This window comes from Rattus norvegicus, chromosome 6, assembly GCF_021556685.1.
Source record: "Rattus norvegicus strain SHRSP/BbbUtx chromosome 6, alternate assembly SHRSP_T2T, whole genome shotgun sequence".
Lineage (NCBI taxonomy): Eukaryota > Metazoa > Chordata > Mammalia > Rodentia > Muridae > Rattus > Rattus norvegicus.
In genome coordinates, this window is record NC_141539.1 from 94,106,531 (window position 1) to 94,124,519 (window position 17,989).

Here is a 17,989-nt window from a genome sequence, read left to right on the forward strand (position 1 = left end):
CAGCAACTGGAGGGAGTTTCAGTGAGAAAAGCTTCTTGGGGTCGTTTTTTGTTCAGTGTGTATTTTGCTCAGTGTATTTTTGTCAGTCCCAAAACAAAGAAAGAGCAAACAAGATGAGCAGCAAGGAGAGCCACCATTTAGATGAGGAACCTGAAGTGTTTTCCAGTCTAGCTTTTATTTTAGCGAGGAATTGGGTTTAGATAAATTTTCATTTGGCCTCACTAGAAGCTCAAATTGTGAGTCTGGAATTTGCATTCTTTCCCCAAGGGTAGGTTATTATGGCTTAGGAACTGTCCAGGCCTGGAGCACCCGGAGGCGGGAGGACGGATGTTGGGAGGACTCAGAGGAGAGAGGGCCCGACTGGGAGGGTTGCACAGCAGTAGGACAGCACAGCGGTAGGACCGACCGGCCGGAGGATCCGCAGCACAGGGGTTGAGCGCGCTTCCGGAGCTTGCGGACAGTGTCCGCTGCGGACGACTTCCGGCGGCGGCGTAAACAAGGCCCCGGCGGCCGGAGGCGGGGCGGGCTGCGAGTGCGAGCCGCCTCGGCCGCTCTCCCGCTCCGAGCTAGGTCCCGGCTGCTGCGCGGTCCCCGCGAGACCCTCAGCCGCTGTCGGCGCGCGCCCCAGCGCTCGGCCCGGAGGCGGGGGCGCAGCACAGTAGAGGCGGGTCGTCAGCGCTGGCTGCGCGCCGCGGTCCACCGCTCCGCTTTCCTTTGTCTCCCGCCTGCGGGGCCGGAGCGGTCTCGGTGCCCAGCGGTGCAGCCTCAAGATGGCTGATGGCAACGAGGATGCTCGAGCGGAGGACATGCCAGGCCCGGCCTTCGAAGGCTACGAGGCCATGGAGCTGGCCTGCCCGGCCGAGCGCAGCGGCCACGTCGCCGTCAGCGATGGGCGCCACATGTTCGTCTGGGGCGGCTACAAGGTCAGTAGGGCCGGGCGGGCTCGATCACCACCGCGGCTCTTGCTTATTCAGGAGAGCATCTTCCCGCCTTGCCCTGGTGGACTCAGGACTCCTGGGCTATTGTCACCGCTCTCTTGAACTTATGAGTCAGCCTGTCCCACGCACCCCCTTCGGCGTTGTTGTCTTTGGAATGATCGGAGCGAGGTTCTGTTAATGTGGGTTGGGTAGTGGGTGACTATGGCCTAAGGTACGGAAAAGGGTGGAGGCGAGGGTGTGCGAGAATCGCTTCATACCTTTGGGCCAGGTCATCGGGAGCTGGGGCCAGTTAGCCGACAGACACTATATTGTTTGTCCACTGTGTGAAACAAGGCCACAGGGGTCGCTTACTCACCTCCCCGAAGGTGTAACGGTGTAATCAACACCTGTGCAGATGCCCACCAACCTATTGTTTGAACGCAGTGCCATTTTCCTTAACTGGTTTCAGCTGAGAAAGGATTGCACCTCAGTAGGCCTTACTAGGAAAATTAAAGGAAAAAATAACCAGCGAATCCTCAGCAACGTACGTAATTGGAGTGCAGGTCTTTGGACTTTGTGACCAAGTATCTGTTTAGTCATTTGCACTGTTATTATACCCCAAACTGGGGAATGTCTGCTACTTAAACCGCTGTTCACTGTACTGGTTTTAGAATTCCACGATACACCCTAGTTCTTGGATTTCATCTGGTGCACACGCATTTGATCCATTTGAACTAAAACTATGAATATTATTTTAATGTTAAAATGACGCCCCCCCCCGGGGGGGGGCCTTAGGAAATCCAGTTCTCTGCGCCAGTGCTGGGAGTCGTTTGCTTCAGGAATCTAGTAACAGTAGCTTATAGTATTGACGACCTGATCACAGCTGGCCATTTTGAGAAAACTGCGCCTCCCCCACCTCCCATACCTTCGTTGGTTCAACTATTAGTTATCTTGCCAGCGTGAATGAATGCATCCTGCTGTTCCTATTTTCCAGGGACTAGGTCTTTAGAGGTCGATGTCAGGACCATTATTAAAACATGACGTTCCAGAGACGGAGAGGTGGCTCAGTGGTTAACAAGGTTGGCCACATTTCTGGGTTGGATTCTTAGCACCCACATGACTCACAACTGTAATTCCAGTCCCAGGGGATCTGATTCCCTCTCCTCTGCCTTTTTGGGCACTGTGCCCAAAACAGGCTTACCAACAAAGCTTATATACATAAATAAACCTTTCACAATGCAAATCCCCTTTGAGGAGGATAGACCTGTTGGCCAATCACACTTTGGTCTGAAATATGTTGTTCGTAATTCCGTTTGTGAAAACTAGCATTGAGCCATGCTGTCATGGGGTTTGGCCTTGGGCTCCTTTTTTTTTTTTTTTTTTTTTTTTTTCTTCTTTTTTTCGGAGCTGGGGACCGAACCCAGGGCCTTGCACTTGCTAGGCAAGCACTCTACCACTGAGCTAAATCCCCAACCCCTTGGGCTCTTTTCTTGATCCTGCTGTTTCCACCACCCAAGTGTTGATGTGGGGATGGGATCCTTCTCTATTGTACAGAGAAATTGTCAGAGTGGGAAATTCCTGCTGGTCAGTTTATAAGGTCCTTTCAGCAAGAGGAGAAGGGAGAGTTATAGGCTAGCTGCTCCATCACGGAACGATTAATAGCCACTTATTTCCAGTGAAGGCCAGTTTTTATTGTATTTTGTCAATGTGAGGAAAGTGGCCAGTGAGGATCCAGGAATGAAATAAGGCAGTCCGCACAGGGAAGGGAGATGCCTGGTCCCAGCACTGCTTGTTGAATAACCTGAGGCAAATTGTTTTTACTCTACAATCTTGTAATAACCCTTTGTTAGGATTATTAAATAAGGGAATTTGAGGCTATCTGGTAAACTGGGTCTTTGTTAGGTTAACACCTGAAGGGATGAAGACCAGAACAAGGAAATTACAGTTGTCACCGAAGACTCAGTATTTACACTTGTAGTTTTGCCCTCAGAATGAGTGGGTGAAAGAGGGAAGGTTGGCTAGAACAGTGTGTTAGCATGGGTGGGGCTGCACGTCCTCCGAAGTCAGGTGACTGAAATCAGGGCCGTGGTGGTCTGTTCAGGATACAGCAAGACTTAGGCTATTTTTTTTTTCTATTCTTTTTTTTTTGGAGCTGGGGATCGAACTCAGGGCCTTGCGCTTGCTAGGCAAGCACTCTACCACTGAGCCAAATCCCCAACCCCTACAGCAAGACTTAGGGCAGCAGCTGGAAACTAGTAGGTGTGACTCCCTTGGGGAGGGGGTTGAGTGACCATTGCACAGGGGTTGCCTAAGACCATTGGAAAATGTTACACAACTGTAATAAACACAGTTTTCATAATAGTAGCAAGATTACAGTTACAAAGTAGCAACAAAAATACTTTTATGGTTGGGGTCAGGGCCCAGGCACATACAAAAAAGCTTAGTGCAAATAGATCTGCAGCCCAACTTTTGATACAACCCTTGCAAATAGTACAAGGGCCCCCTGGGGAGCCCCCAAGGCAGTGGTTCTCAACCTTGCTAACACTGACACCTTATAGTTCCTCACTTAATTTGATGTGACTAGTATCATGAATAGTATCTCAAATAAGATAGAAAAAGAACCCAGAAAATGTCCTTAAAAATATCAGTTACCGGGGTTGGGGATTTGGCTCAGTGGTAGAGCACTTGCCTAGGAAGCGCAAGGTCCTGGGTTTGGTCCCCAGTCCCGAAAAAAAAGAAAGGAAAAAAAAAATATCAGTTACCGCACCAGGGAGCTGTTGAGTGTGAGTTACTGGGCCAGGAACTGTTCAGTGCATAGCACACTCGATGCACAAGCCTGATGAACTGAGTGTGATCCCCAGACCCTGGGGTGTAACCGTGGAAGGAGAGAAGTCACACCAGAGCACCAGGACACCCTGCCGCCATGTTACCTACACACCCTGACACACTAGTGCAAACTCAAAAGAAAATGTCAGTTACTTATGTTTGTAATCTTCTTATTCATCATAGAGTAATCAAGTGAGAGGACTCTATGACTTCTATCTGCCCAGAGAAGAACTGTGGATCTACAATATGGAGACTGGAAGATGGTAACTGGATATTAACCTTCAACTAAGGTCGCAAAGGAAGTGGGGATGCTTTTCCTTTCTGCATAGCTTTGACTGCCCTAGAACTTACTGCGTAGTCCAGACTGGCCTCAAACTCAGAGATCCATGCCCCTGCCTCTGTCTGCCTCCAGAGCACTGAGACTAAAGGCACGTGGCACAGTGCCTGGCTAAAACCCCACTCTGAGTAATTAAGGATACTAAGCTCTCCTTTCTGGAAACAGTGGTCTGGTTTGGATTACCGCTGAACTTAGTACACACAGACACTGTCATGATCTTAGAAGCCTCTAGTCAAGGCCTGGTCAACGGACCACAAGTAGATAATACAGAGCCTGGATTGGGAAGGTGCTACAAATCTGGTTGGTATTTTGAAAAAGAGGTTTTTAGTTTGCCATAATTGTTAGATTCTGCATGGTTTATCTGCTTAAAAGTTTTGAGAAAAGTCTTCTTTAAAGTTGTATTTTCTGGAGTGCATTAATAGGTGGGTGGCAAACGCTTGCCCACCTGCTTATGAGGTTCTGGGTTTGATTTTTCAATTGGGAAAAAAAAAAGATGTATTTAAATTGAGGAAATGAAGAGATGGCTCAGTGGTTAAGAGAACTGACTGCTCTTCTAGCGGACCTAGGTTCAACCGCCAGAACATACATGGTGGTTTGCAACCATTTACCTCCAGTCAGAGACCTGATGCCGCCTCCTGGCTTCTGAGGGCAGCAGGTTGCACGTGCAACAGTGCACAGACATAGATATGCAGACAGAACACAAACACCCATGCAGTATATAACAACAAGAACGAGCCCGGTGTAGTGGCACATGCCTTTGTTTAATTTCAGCATTTGGGAGGCAGAGGCAGGTGGAGCTCTCTTTGTGAGTTCAAGGACAGCCAGTGCTGTGCAGTTAAACTGTCTTGAAAAATAACAAAAGAAACCAAAAATGAGCTGGTAATATCTGAGAGGGTCTTCAGGGTCTTCTGCCTGTCTAGCAGTTCAAGTCCAGGGTATGTTAGTAGACTCTGGCTTTCTCACAGTTGGGGGTTTGGGGGTGTATAAATGTGTTCCCCTGTTCATGAAGACTTTACTGTCTTTACTTGAGGAGTCTCTACTGTCTCACTGTTGATCTTAAAGCCAGGGTGACTAACGGAAGGTCACTACTATTTTTATAATAATAAATCAGTTAATATGGGCCATTTGCTAATTTCTTTTTAAAGATTTATTTATTATATATAAGTACACTGTAGCTGTCTTCAGACACACCAGAAGAGGGCATCAGATCCCATTACAGATGGTTGTGAGCCACCATGTGGTTGCTGGGAATTGAACTCAGGAACTCTGGAAGAGCAGTCAGTGCTCTTAACCACTGAGCCATCTTTCCAGCCCTAAACTTTTTTCTAAAGGACTGGAAAATTCCCAAAAGAAGAATTAAGCTTAAGATTAATTTAAACAAGCTAATTAATTTAAACTTCGAGCTAAGCACAGGTGAAAGCGACCACCGATGATGTCGTCAGGACACCTGAGTGTACTTTTACCACTGTAGCTCTCTGGGGCTGAGCATGGGCACATTCATTTCATTCTCACACTTAGGGAGGAAGAATTAGGCAGATTTCTGTGAGTTCTGGGTAACTTAATAAAACATGTCTGTTGAATTAGCACTAGGAATGGGGAGTTTTCCTTTTGGGTCCTTGGCCTACTTAAAACCAGACAGGGCCATGGAGCTGGCTCAGCAGGTGGTCAAGCCCAGGTTTTCATCCCCAGAGTGCATGTGACAGGGAATCTCCTACACCTGCACATGCAGGCCTCTGTATGTCGCTGTGACATACTTGTGCCCAGACACACACAGAAATCAGTGTAAAACAAAGACCTCCCAGCCAGTTAAGATCATATAAATACACAGCAAATAGTTTGACAGATGGCTCGTGGAACAGAGGGCTTTTCAGAGCCTTTCATCCTGCCTGATGTGAGGCCATCTTCCACTGTCTGGACAGGTTAATAAGGAGGAAACTGATTCCATGGGTTATCTTAAAGCTAGGGGAGAGAGACCCTGGATATCATCAGGTGCCTTTTCCTCATTGTGAGGATATAAGTCAATAAATCTTGTATTTCTTTTCTCTGGGAACTGTAGCATCTAACCCTCTTCCTTGTAGGAAGAAGATCAACACTGAAGGTGATGTGCCCCCGTCCATGTCTGGGAGCTGTGCTGTGTGCGTAGACAGGGTGCTGTACTTGTTTGGAGGCCACCATTCCAGAGGCAACACAAACAAGGTCAGTGTTGCTAGGGTTACTGTACGTACGGTGTATGCGACTCCGCTCTGAGTGTGTGTGTAGTAGTTTCTCTACTCCTGTTTACTGGGCCTTTGTCAAAACCAGTGCCAGCCAGCAGCCTTTGTGTAGTAACTTCCAGGGTGTGTGTACTTGGTGTTCTCAATTACTTGATCTCCTAACAACCCTGGGTGGCAGGTGAGGGTTAATTAGAAAGCATTTAGAAAGATCATTACAGACAAAGGATTTGGAGTGAAGGGGAAAGGTAAACAGGGTTATAGGGATAAATTAATATTGAAAGAAGGTGGTAAACAGTAATTCTCTCTAATGCTGCCCTAAGGCATGTGCTGCTTTGATTTGTCCATGGTTTTTTTCCAAATAGGAAAAAATATGTCAGTAAAAGACAGATGAAGCTTCACAACGGTCCATAGTCTATAGGTAGACTTGTATTTAATTCACTGATTTTGCAACTTAGTAAACATGTTACATGCAGAGTACAGAGTTGAAAATGGGACAGTAGGGATGGGTGGAGCAGTTCCTGGGTGAAGAGACTAAAGGTGTGACTGCAGGGAAGTGATTGATGTTGGGTGGGGGAGGGGGTAGAACAGGTGCTTACTCAATAGACAGAGCTGGAATTTCGTAGGAAGTCAGTGTGGAGACCTGCAGGCATGATTATTCAAGATGTCAGGTGACTTTGAGGTTCTGAGATCCACGGATGGAGTGTTGTAGTGTCACATAAGTGCAGACTATCCTGTCCTAGACAGACAAACGCAGATCCAGGAGGGAATACGTGGATGCACCATGAAAAGGCTTAGGAGGCGTGAGCTGGATCCCGGGGTGGGGACAGAATGATTAATAGCACTTACTTGGCTGGGGTTCAGTCTGGCCAGAAGGGAAGCAGGTGTCATAGAGAGGTGAGCTGTGTGAGGTCTGTTACCTGGCTTCAAGGCCGCCTTAGACCAGTATTTAACTTTTTTTTTTTTTTTGATTTGTTTTTATTTTATGTGTAAGGGTATTTTGCTTCTGTGTGTCCTTTTGCACTATGTGTGTGCCTCGTGTCTGAGGGGCCAGAAGAGGGTATTAGATCCCCTGGAGCTGTAGTTACAGACTGCTGTGAGCTCCCATGTGGGTGATGGGAGTCAAACCCAGATCCTCTGGAGGAGTAGCCAGTGCTCTAAACCATTGGGCCATCTGGTCAACTCTTGAGTATTTAACCTTTTAAGTATTGGCTGATTCTTTTTTTAACTTTTAGAAGACATGTTAAGTTAAATTTCAAGAGCCTAAGTTTTTCTTTTTTTTTTTTTCTTTTTTTTTTTTCCGGAGCTGGGGACCGAACCCAGGGCCTTACGCTTGCTAGGCAAGCGCTCTACCACTGAGCTAAATCCCCAACCCCCTTTTTCTTTTTTTTGAAACATGATCCTGCTATAAATCAATTAATTAATTAATTAAAAAACAGTAAATCAAAGCACTTATCTAAAGTTAGGGCAGGATAGGGCGCTTGTGCTGGTATATGTGAACACAGCCAGTTTCTTTGACACAGAAGTGTAGTTCATGAAAACAATTATAACTATATTTTTGATGTTACTGATTTAAGTAATTTACAGTCTGTTATAAATTCATAATCCTACCCAGACCAGGGTGGTAGCCCGTCTGCAGTCAGACTCAGCACTGATTAGATGGTACCTTTATGACAAAATACAGTAAAAGTAAATGCCAGTACTGAATTTTCTATGTAACAAAACTAACTGAAATCGTTGCTTCTGACAGTTCTACATGCTGGATTCAAGGTCTGCAGACAGAGTGTTACAGTGGGAAAGGATTGATTGCCAAGGAATTCCTCCATCATCAAAGGACAAACTTGGTGTCTGGGTATATAAAAACAAGTACGTTAAAAGCTATAGGTTTGGTGGGTTTTTTTTTGTTTGTGTGTGTGTGTGTGTGTGTGTGTGTGTGTGTGTGTGTGTGTGTGTGTGTGCAGAATGTACTTATCCTGTAAGTGCCCTAGTCAGCATTAGAAAACAGCATGGAGTGTATCACATAGTAAATTAATACAGGAGTTCACTTAACTTAGTAACTGAAAACTAATTGTCATGTTAAGTATTATTATTTGAATAATTTCATATACTTGGGTACTCAACTCATTCCATATATCAAGATGTTATTCCTGTTTCTAGTTTATGGATACTTAAATCTTTAATGTTTTGGTTTTATATAAAATAGGTTAATATTTTTTGGAGGCTATGGATATTTACCTGAAGATAAAGTATTGGGAACATTTGAATTTGATGAAACATCTTTTTGGGTAAGTAAAGTTTCATACTTGCACATGGCCTCCTTGATATGTTGAAAAATGTGATCTATTTTGTTTTTGCTCTCTGAAATTTTTATTAATTTTGAAATTTTTTTTCTCCTTTCTGTAATTTTGAAATGTTAATTTTGTACGTGTATATGAGTGCAGGTGACAGTGCACGTGTCAAAGTCAGAAGACCACTTGGGGGAGTTGGTTCTCTTCCCATGCCATGGGTCTGGGCTCGGCAGCAAGTGCCTTGCCCCTGCTGAGCCATCTTACAGAGATGGGTTCATTTCACCTGGAGCCTTGTCATTGTCTTTGTTGATAAATGGGGCCAGTAAGAGTTGCATAATTTGTAAAATACAGTATTTGTAAAATAACATAGAACCTTTTCTGTAGAATTCAAGTCATCCAAGAGGATGGAATGATCATGTCCATATTTTAGACACTGAAACATTTGCCTGGAGCCAGCCCATCACCACTGTGAGTCACTAAAGAATGATGTGGGCTTAGTCAAGGGGGTTCAGAGTCGGGAGGAGCTTGAGGCTGACAGTTCATTCTTGTCTGAAATGAGGCTGGCTGTAGCTGTATTGCTTTCCAAGGAATACAAACCTTAGAAGTTTAACAGGTATATAATTTGTGTTGTACTTTCATTTGCTAGTAATTAAGTTGAGCTATAAATAAAAAGTTAAAGATTAAGTTTTTTTCTTTTAAAGATACTATACAATGTACCAGCCATTTTAAAACAACTTTCCTTACATACTAACCAGTTTGTTCAGTAACAGTCTCAGAAATACTAAAATACTCAGTCGTGGTATCTGTAAAGTAATTGAATTATTTCTATCCCCATTAGCTTCCAAATGAATGAGGCTTAAGCTATGATTCATTTATTTAGCTTGGCACAATCACTGGGGGAAACCTCCCAGTCGTATTCTTTCTGTTAATTCCCCAGCTGGGCCTCCCAGGTCCTTGCAGTTTGAGTTTTCCTGGGGTTCATTTCAGGGTTCATTTCACTTCAGCCATGTACTCCTACCTGGCCCATCATGTCTAATGGAGACCTTCTGTCTCTCCATCTTCCTTCTGCACTCCTTCCTCCTCCTCTCTCCTTCCCTTAATCCTTTTTCCTGGTCCTTACCTACAACCCCAGCCCGGTGACTGAAACTGCCTCTCCTGTTGTCCCCAGTAATTGACTGTAGCCACTTTACTTTGACCAGTCATTTTAAATGGGGAACAAAGGTTCCATAGAAACCCTTGGTGTATGTAAGGATCTGCTTGTCGAGGCAACCAGATCTTCAGGGCCAGCATTTAGCATTTGAATACATAGCAGCACCAGGACAACCCCCAACAGGTATTAACTCTTTTACACTGTTGCTCTCTAGTGCTGGAGTATCTGGATATCCCATATTCAGAAAACACTGGTGTTTCCCCTCTCTTTTTAAAGTTCACATTGGTGAAGCTGTTTTCCTTTTTAACAGGGCAAGGCACCTTCACCTCGTGCTGCCCATGCCTGTGCAACTGTTGGAAACAAGGGTTTTGTATTTGGTGGCAGATACCGAGTGAGTATAGAAACAGGTTTTAATGGCTTGCTGTTGGCTTCATCACATGGTAACTCGTACTTACTCTCTTCTAGGATGCTAGAATGAATGATCTGCACTATCTTAATCTGGACACATGGGAGTGGAATGAACTGTAGGTATTACCTTAGACATCTAAGATACATTTCAGATCCCAACCCCATTCCCTGTTAGTATGAAACGAATGTGTTTCAAGTTTCTGTAACTTTGGATTTAAATAAACCTTACTGGGGTCCTTAAGGAAGGAATTTTATTTTTATTTCCAGTTTCCCTAACTATGTGCCTGGTACATACAGCATGTGTTCAATGTTTGCTGAAAGAAAATGTCTAAAGTTGATTCTGCCTTCAAAGAACATAGTTTAGTATAAAGTATGTAGTTAATACAGAGAGAGGCTTCTCTTTTTAGCATGTCTGGATGCAAGATGTGTGTGGGTGCATGTTGTGTGTGTAGGTGTAGGTCCAAAGCTAACATTGGGAGGGTCTTCAAGCACTGTCAACTGTATCAGTTGAAGGGATCTCTCCACTGATCCCAGAGCGCCCCAATATGGCTCGATAGCCAGCTTGCTTGGAGGAGTTCACTGTAGCCTTCTAAGTGGCACTGAGTGTCTCCTCATGCAGTGACAGGTGGGCTTCCATGTCCTTGCTACTTAAGTAGGTGCTGAGATCTGTCTGAATGGTCCACATGCTTTTATGATAGACACTTCCTGCTGAGCCACCTCAGAGACCCTAGGAAGCCTTGTCAGGTTTTCTTCTCCTAATACCCCACCTGTATTTTTTTTTCTTTTTTCTTTTTTTTTTTTCTTTTTTTTCGGAGCTGGGGACCGAACCCAGGGTCTTGCGCTTGCTAGGCAAGCGCTCTACCACTGAGCTAAATCCCCAACCCCACCTGTATTTTTAAAGACGTCCTCAGCATTTCTCTCTGGTATCTACTTTAAACATAGATTTCATGGATAAGGTTGATTATGTGTGCCTGTGGTATGCTCAAAAGGCTGCCCACCTTTTTTATTTTAGGGTGCTTTTTTTGTTCTGGTGACAGGATCCCACAATGTAGTACAAGTTAACGTAGTATATAGTGCTCTCCTCAAACTTGAGGAGATCTTCTACCTCAGGAACCTCCCAAGTGCTAGGATTGAGTGTGGCGGTCTCTTGTTACTTTTCCTTTTGAGACGTGGTCTCTCCTGGCCTGGTGTTTGCCTTGTACGATAGGCCAGCACTCTAGGCCTTGCCTGCAAGCATGTGTCAGAGCTGCCCCAGCCCCTTCTGAGTACTTGTGGGTTCTAGGGATAGAACTTGGGTTCTCAAGCACTTTGTTGACTGAGTTATCACCCAGACTCTAAACAAATATTGTAACTATTGTTTTTAGAATTCCACAAGGTATATGCCCTGTTGGCCGCTCCTGGCACTCACTGACACCAGTTTCTTCAGACCATCTTTTTCTCTTCGGAGGATTTACCACTGAAAAGCAGCCACTAAGTGAGTCCTTTAAATATATGGATTTTAATTTCGCATCATAATATCCATTAGCAGTATACTACTCAATGAAGTTCAATCCTAGCTGTGTCCTTTCAGGCTGGTTTATTAATTTTGATCTGTAACACCTTATAATTATACATATTATGACCCAAATACATTATACCTGAAAAAAAAAAAGGTGACTTGGAGCTCTTAAAATCCCTGCTGAAACCTTGCATGTGCAGTGGCCTTACTTCCTTATTCTTGCTAAAGTTGTGTCCTTAAGTGCCACACTGACAGGATGAACATACTTCATAGCCTTTTCTTTGGTTTAATCAGGTGATGCCTGGACTTACTGCATCAGTAAAAATGAATGGATTCAGTTTAATCATCCTTATGTTGAAAAACCAAGGTATGGGCTACCTGAAAGGAGTAATTTCTTGGGCTGGTAAGAACTGAGGATGCTTTGGCTGGATTTTATCCAACATTCTTAGAAAAGTCTTGGTGTTTATTAAGATTTGGATCATACTTCCAAAAAGGAAACCAACTAGCATCAACTGTCTGAAGCTTGCTTTCCCGTTATCTATGTGAATAACACTGATAATGCTGTAAAATCTTCAGAGTGTACATGGGGTGGGGGGGCATCAAACCAAGAGCCGCTCATTATTTGGTGACAGCATTTTTCTAGGAAGCATAAGTCAAACTTCTCAAAGGCGTGTGGGAGGAGGGCTGGGTAGGAAGGCACATGCCTGTATTCCAGCCCTTAGAATCCAGAAGCAGGAGGATCAGATTAAGGCCAGCTTTGGGCTATGTAAGACACTAAAGAGTTGTTTTTTTTTTTCCTTTTTTTAAACAGATAGATTCTTCTTAATCTCAAAAGAAATTGTTATAGGCAGGTATATACTTAGCATTGGTATTTAAAGTGAATTTAAATATTCCAGCTTCAATTTTTTTCATCCAAGTCTTTAGCCCAAGTAGTCATGCTGCTAAGACATTGGCAGAAATGACCTTTCCATACAACTATCCAGCTTAGAGATCTTTGGAATTTTCAGTGTTTCAGACACTGTGTGTGAGGCCAACTCACCTTGCCATTCCTTAGCCCCCATAAGAACTTTTTGTAATTGCAAACAAAGACCTAACTTGTTTGGATAAAAGTGCCCCATTATGGGGACTTACAACCATCTGTGGTGGAGTCTGACCCTTCTGGTGTGTCTGAAGACAGAACACTCCCATACATAAAATAAATAAACCTTTAAAAAAGAGGAAGATAATACCTCTTATGTAGCCCTCGCTGGCCTGGAACATATGTGGACCGGATTGGTCTGGGATTCCCTGAGATCCACCTGTCTCTGCCTCCAGAGTGCTGGGATTGAAGGTGTGCGCCACCAAGGCTGACCTTAAAAAAAGCTGCTTTCCCATGGACTCAGATTTCTTACCAAATGTGGTCTGAACTACCTTGAAATCTCTAGTCTGTCACCAGGTCTACAGTGTGGTTTAAAGTGATCACTTACACTGACGTCTAGCTTTTGTTTGCATGCAGATTGTGGCATACAGCTTGTGCGAGCGATGAGGGAGAAGTAATTGTTTTTGGTGGTTGTGCCAACAATCTGCTGGTCCATCATAGAGCTGTGAGTACACCTTCACTGCTACTGAACATAGTTTTTGGAAAATAACATTTTTTGTGTGTAGGCATATATGCACGTGCGCCACGGGATGAAGGCAACCCTTATAGCTAATTCTGTCCATGGGGGTCTTGGGTATCTAATCCTTGGTGACGAGAAACTTTCATCCATTGAGGTGAAGGCTGCTGAACATAGTATCTTTTTAAAGGTCTATTTTATGTGAGTACACTGTTGCTGTCTTCAGACACACCAGAAAAGCCCATCAGATCCCATCACAGATGGTTGTGAGCCACCATGAGGTTATGGGGAATTGAACTCAGGACCTCTGGAAGAGCAGTCAGTGCTCTTTAACCTCTGAGCCATCTCTCCAGCCCTTTTTCGTTGTTTTTAATTTAAAAACAAGCTGAGCTGGAGAGATGGCTCAGTGGTTAAGAGCACTGACCGCTCTTCCAGAGGTCCTGAGTTCAATTCCCAGCAACCACATGGTGGTTCACAACCATCTATGATGGGATCTGATGCCCTCTTCTGGTGTTCTGGGGTGTCTGAAGACAGAGTGTACTCACGTATATAAAACAAATAAATCTTCAAAAAAAAAAAAAGACTCATAAAAACAAAACAACAAAAACAAAACAATGAAGAAAGCAAAGCCCTTCATGTGACAGGTCTCTTGCTTTCATGTATGTCTGCGTACCGTACAGATCTCCCCCCCCCTCAAGGGAGGTTACAGGTGGCTGTGAACAGCCTCACTGAACTCAGGTCATTTGGAAGAGCGGCCAGTGCTCTTACCAGATGAGCCATCTCTTTCCAGGCCCTCTTTTCTGCATAGCTTAGTCCTGCACATATGGCCTGTGCGTGCTAGGTAGCACTTGCTACATTCCCAGCTCTGGTCCCGCTCTTGCCCAGTACTCCTGCCTTTGCCTAGAGCTGAGGTTACAGTACCACACCTGCCTGCTCTCAGCACTTGCATTTTACCTGTTCCTTCTTTTTTTTTCAGGCACACAGTAACGAAGTACTTATATTTTCAGTCCAACCAAAATCTCTTGTACGGTAAGTTCTTACCAGGTATTTGGCACCAGGTATGATTAAAGGCAATGATGAGTCTTCATTCAAGTTAATGTTCTATTTAGTAAAATTATTTTCACTTTCCTTGTCCACTTTTAGGCTAAGCTTAGAAGCAGTCATTTGCTTTAAAGAAATGCTAGCCAACTCGTGGAGCTGCCTTCCAAAACACTTACTTCACAGTGTTAATCAGAGGTTTGGTAGTAACAACACTTCTGGATCATAAGGCTTTGTAGATACTACTTCTGGTCTACTTGCATGGAAAACAGCCCTGTATTTGTCAGTGTCATCCTTTGTATAATTATATCATTGTTGTAGTTTGCAGCTTTCTGGGTTTTATGTGCATGTGAATGGCCTAGAGAACCTATTTTTGTGTCTAAAGTTTACAATAAATGTATTTAACACCAGTACCTGTCTATTGTTAAAAGTTAAAAAAAAATCACTGTGTTGGCATTTTTTTAAATGATTTATTTTTTATGTATACTGAATGGTGTTTTTCCTGCATGCGTAAGGGTGTTGGACTCCCTGGAACTGGAGTTACAGACAGTTGTAAGCTGCAGTGTGGGTGCTGGTAACTGAACCTGGGTCCTGTGGAAGAACAGCCAGTGCTGAGCCATCTCTCCAGCCCCTGCATTGACTTTTATACCAAGAATGGTTATAACATTTTTTTTACATTTATCTTTTGATAATTTGGATGTGTCTGTAGAAATGTAAAGATGCTACATTTTCAGCCTTTACCCTTATGTAGCCAAGGCTGGGTCTTGAATCAGTCATCCTCTAGCTTCCACCCCTCAAGTACTAGAACTGAAAATGCTATCACACTGTGCACACTATGTCTGCAGTGGGTGAGACTTAAACAGCCCAAGCTACAACTTAGTACTTCAACCTTAGTGTGTTGGTGCAGTCCTGGGACATGTGGTGGCCATAGTTACTACCCAGCTAATTAAAACATGGTAGTTTATACCTCCTGAAGGGAATGATACTGCATGGCTTCATTCTCTATTCTAATAGGAGCCGGAAGAATACTAGTCCAGGAATCTTTAGTGATGAGCCTAAAAAAAAAAAAAAATGCACTTTTGATTTTTCTTCCCAAGACGGAGTTTCTCTCTATGGCCTTGGCTGTCCTGAGCTCTAACTCAGAGAGCTACCTGCTTCTGCTTCCCCAATGCTGCAACCACCACCCAGAAAAAATGCACTTCTGATATTACAGGTCAAGACGCTTGAGCCTGGTGGGAGATGCACGCCTTTACTCCAGCACTCAGGAGGCAGGGGCAGGCCATCTCTTGAGGTGAAGGTCAGTCCGCTTTACAGAGTGAGTTCAGGACAACCATGGCTACACAGGAAACCCTGACTTGGAAAGACCAAAACCACCATAAGACAGTTTTAACTATTTGATAGCTGCTGGGAGTAGGGGATTGGAAAGAAAATAGCAAACAAGTGATATATTACAAGGAAGAAATTAGGAAGAAAGCTGATATATATATATATATATATAAATGCACGGAAACAACTGTCATTTTCTTGTGGTTTTTTTTTTTTTTTTTTTTTTTGCATTTGATGTAAAACTTGGCAAAGTGTTCAAGACACAAACCTTAAATGTTTAATTGCTCTACTAACCAAACAGAAACCTCTCCTGACTGGCTGTACTATGTATGAGATGTTATATACAGTAGACCACTACGTCAGTAGTTTATGCACTTGAGCCATTTCAGGGTCTTTTCATCATGAATGAGACCTCAAGAATTTCAATAAAATGTAGAACAATTACAGGTGTGTATCATTAAGTTTTCACAAATATTTTACGAAATATTATTGTAGTAGTGTATATATATATATATATATATATATATATATATATATATATATATAAAAACTTGGGGAAAAACCATAAGTCCTTTTGGTGATAGAGCAAGGCAGTATGTTCGTCTGTAAAGTGGAAGTCCTAGTAACATGTTGTCTGCATCTCTGGCTACAGAGCTGGCTGCCCAGTGCACAGCTATTTTCTTTTTACGTGCAGAAGATTGGGGGCAGACACTTTCACTTTCCCGGGAATGTTTCTTGATAAATCTGTGTCCTAAAACAAACAAACAGACAGAGTACTTAGTATCTCGTGACCTATTTAGGATAATTATGTGTACTTGACTGTCAAAAGACAATAGAAAAGAGCATGACCACACCACCAGTCACCAGAGCTGAGGGAAACTTACCTTCACACTTCGGAATAAGTCTTTTTCTCTTGCTGTTGCTTCTTTGGAGTGCATGAAACTGTTCAAGGCTGTCTTTGCAGCTGTAAGGGTAGAAGGGTAGAGCACAGAGGTGCACTTCTGATTCAGTTGCTAAACCATTTAAAAATCTCAATAAAAAACAAACGAAAACCCTAAATTACCTTTTCCCTTTTTCTGAACTCCAGGAGTAAGTTTCACTTTGTATCTTTAAAAAAAAAGACATTGTAGGAGTTACTACATGGAGACCAACGGTTCCTAGAGCTGCTTGGCAATGCTTATGAGTGAGACCATGGTGACTTACTTATAGTTTGTCATGATGGTGTAAGGAGCACATATTGGAATAGCAAACATTAATACATCTTCAGGATGTGGTTGCCCTGTCAAAGAGTCAAATAGATTTTCCTAAAGCAGAAAAAATAAAAACAATTATAAAAGGAATTTATGCCAAACTTAAAAAGAACAGTAGATGCTGGGGGAGGGGTGTTGTTGAGTATTAGAGCCCTTGTCTAATGTGCAAATTTTGTTCAGATGACACCATCATAAAGGCAAGATCTAAAATTAGTATCTGAATACATATTTAGCCTTTTCTGACAACAGTACCCAAACCCTGCTTACCGTTCCAAAGAACTGAAGAGTAATGTTTCAATATATATTCTTTATAACTTATAACAATGGGAACCGTTTTCAACATACCATTTAATTTGTTTTAGAGAGGGAGGAAGACAAGTTGGTCTTGCAACTAAGCTGTACAGGAGAGCTACTGTGGGTTAAAATGATGCACAGTACTAATAACTACAAGGAGGTTAAGTCCTTTGTGAGGAAACAGAATGTACACTTGGGGCAGAACTTACACTTGGGACAGACCAGTGATTTTTCTTTTTGGTGTGTGGAAGCCTCTATGAACCTCCAACTAATTTAACAGTCTCACTGAATCTAGATCTCAGAGACTGGGCAGGCCCAGCTGCCCAGCAAGCTCCAGAGCACCTTTTCCCCACTTCCTTCAGGCCAGGATTACAGGTACATACTGCCTTGCTTGGCTTTTCATGTGGGTGCTGGGAATTGCGTTCGGGTCCTCATGCATGCATGGAAAGCACTTTATAGTCTGAGCATCTCGTGAAGCAAAATAGAATCTTTGTGTAGTTCTTAATGTTCTGGAATGAACTTTGTAGACAAGGCTGGCATCAACTCAGAGATCCATCTGCCTCTGCCTCCCATTGTATGGAGATTAAAGCATGTGCTACCAAACTCTGGCTATATCAGTGAGCATCAGAGATTTTTGCATCCCTCTATATGAGACAGACAGGCATGCATGCATGCATACATACATACATACAAACAAAGAAACAAACAAACAAGTTTTGGCTTTCCGAAAGGAGTGACATCTAGTATTAGTCAGTTCATAATATATTAGACAGGCCTTGCAACAAAAGATCATACTTTACAAAATATCAACAGTGCCAAACTTGAAAAAGTCTACTACTTGTTTGGGTGTGT

General features: G+C 43.3%; 2 protein-coding genes across 3 annotated transcripts in view; one reads left to right on the forward strand and one right to left on the reverse strand.

The window, feature by feature from the left end:
• Positions 1–485: 485 nt before the first annotated feature.
• On the forward strand, positions 486–14,677 carry Klhdc2 (kelch domain containing 2). Of its 2 annotated transcripts, NM_001034133.1 has the most exons (13): positions 595–923; positions 3,927–4,006; positions 6,159–6,276; positions 8,041–8,156; positions 8,494–8,575; positions 8,963–9,046; positions 10,039–10,119; positions 10,194–10,252; positions 11,501–11,610; positions 11,929–12,001; positions 13,130–13,217; positions 14,206–14,258; positions 14,373–14,677. In NM_001034133.1, the coding sequence occupies exons 1-13, from the start codon at positions 771–773 to the stop codon at positions 14,494–14,496; spliced, it is 1,221 nt and encodes a 406-aa protein (NP_001029305.1). In that variant the 5' UTR covers positions 595–770; the 3' UTR covers positions 14,497–14,677. The 2 variants fall into 2 exon arrangements, 1 of the variants encoding a protein (NP_001029305.1); XR_015621758.1 differs by lacking the exon at positions 14,373–14,677 and having other exon boundaries at positions 486–923; positions 13,130–13,510; positions 13,675–14,258.
• Positions 14,678–14,717: 40 nt separating this feature from the next.
• The window catches only part of Nemf (nuclear export mediator factor), a 44,353-nt gene continuing 41,081 nt past the window's right edge, over positions 14,718–17,989 (reverse strand). Inside the window, 4 exon segments of the mRNA NM_001170586.3 lie at positions 14,718–16,344; positions 16,478–16,557; positions 16,657–16,700; positions 16,797–16,897. Of these exon segments, the coding sequence (NP_001164057.2) occupies positions 16,267–16,344; positions 16,478–16,557; positions 16,657–16,700; positions 16,797–16,897 (303 nt within the window). The 3' untranslated portion in view covers positions 14,718–16,266.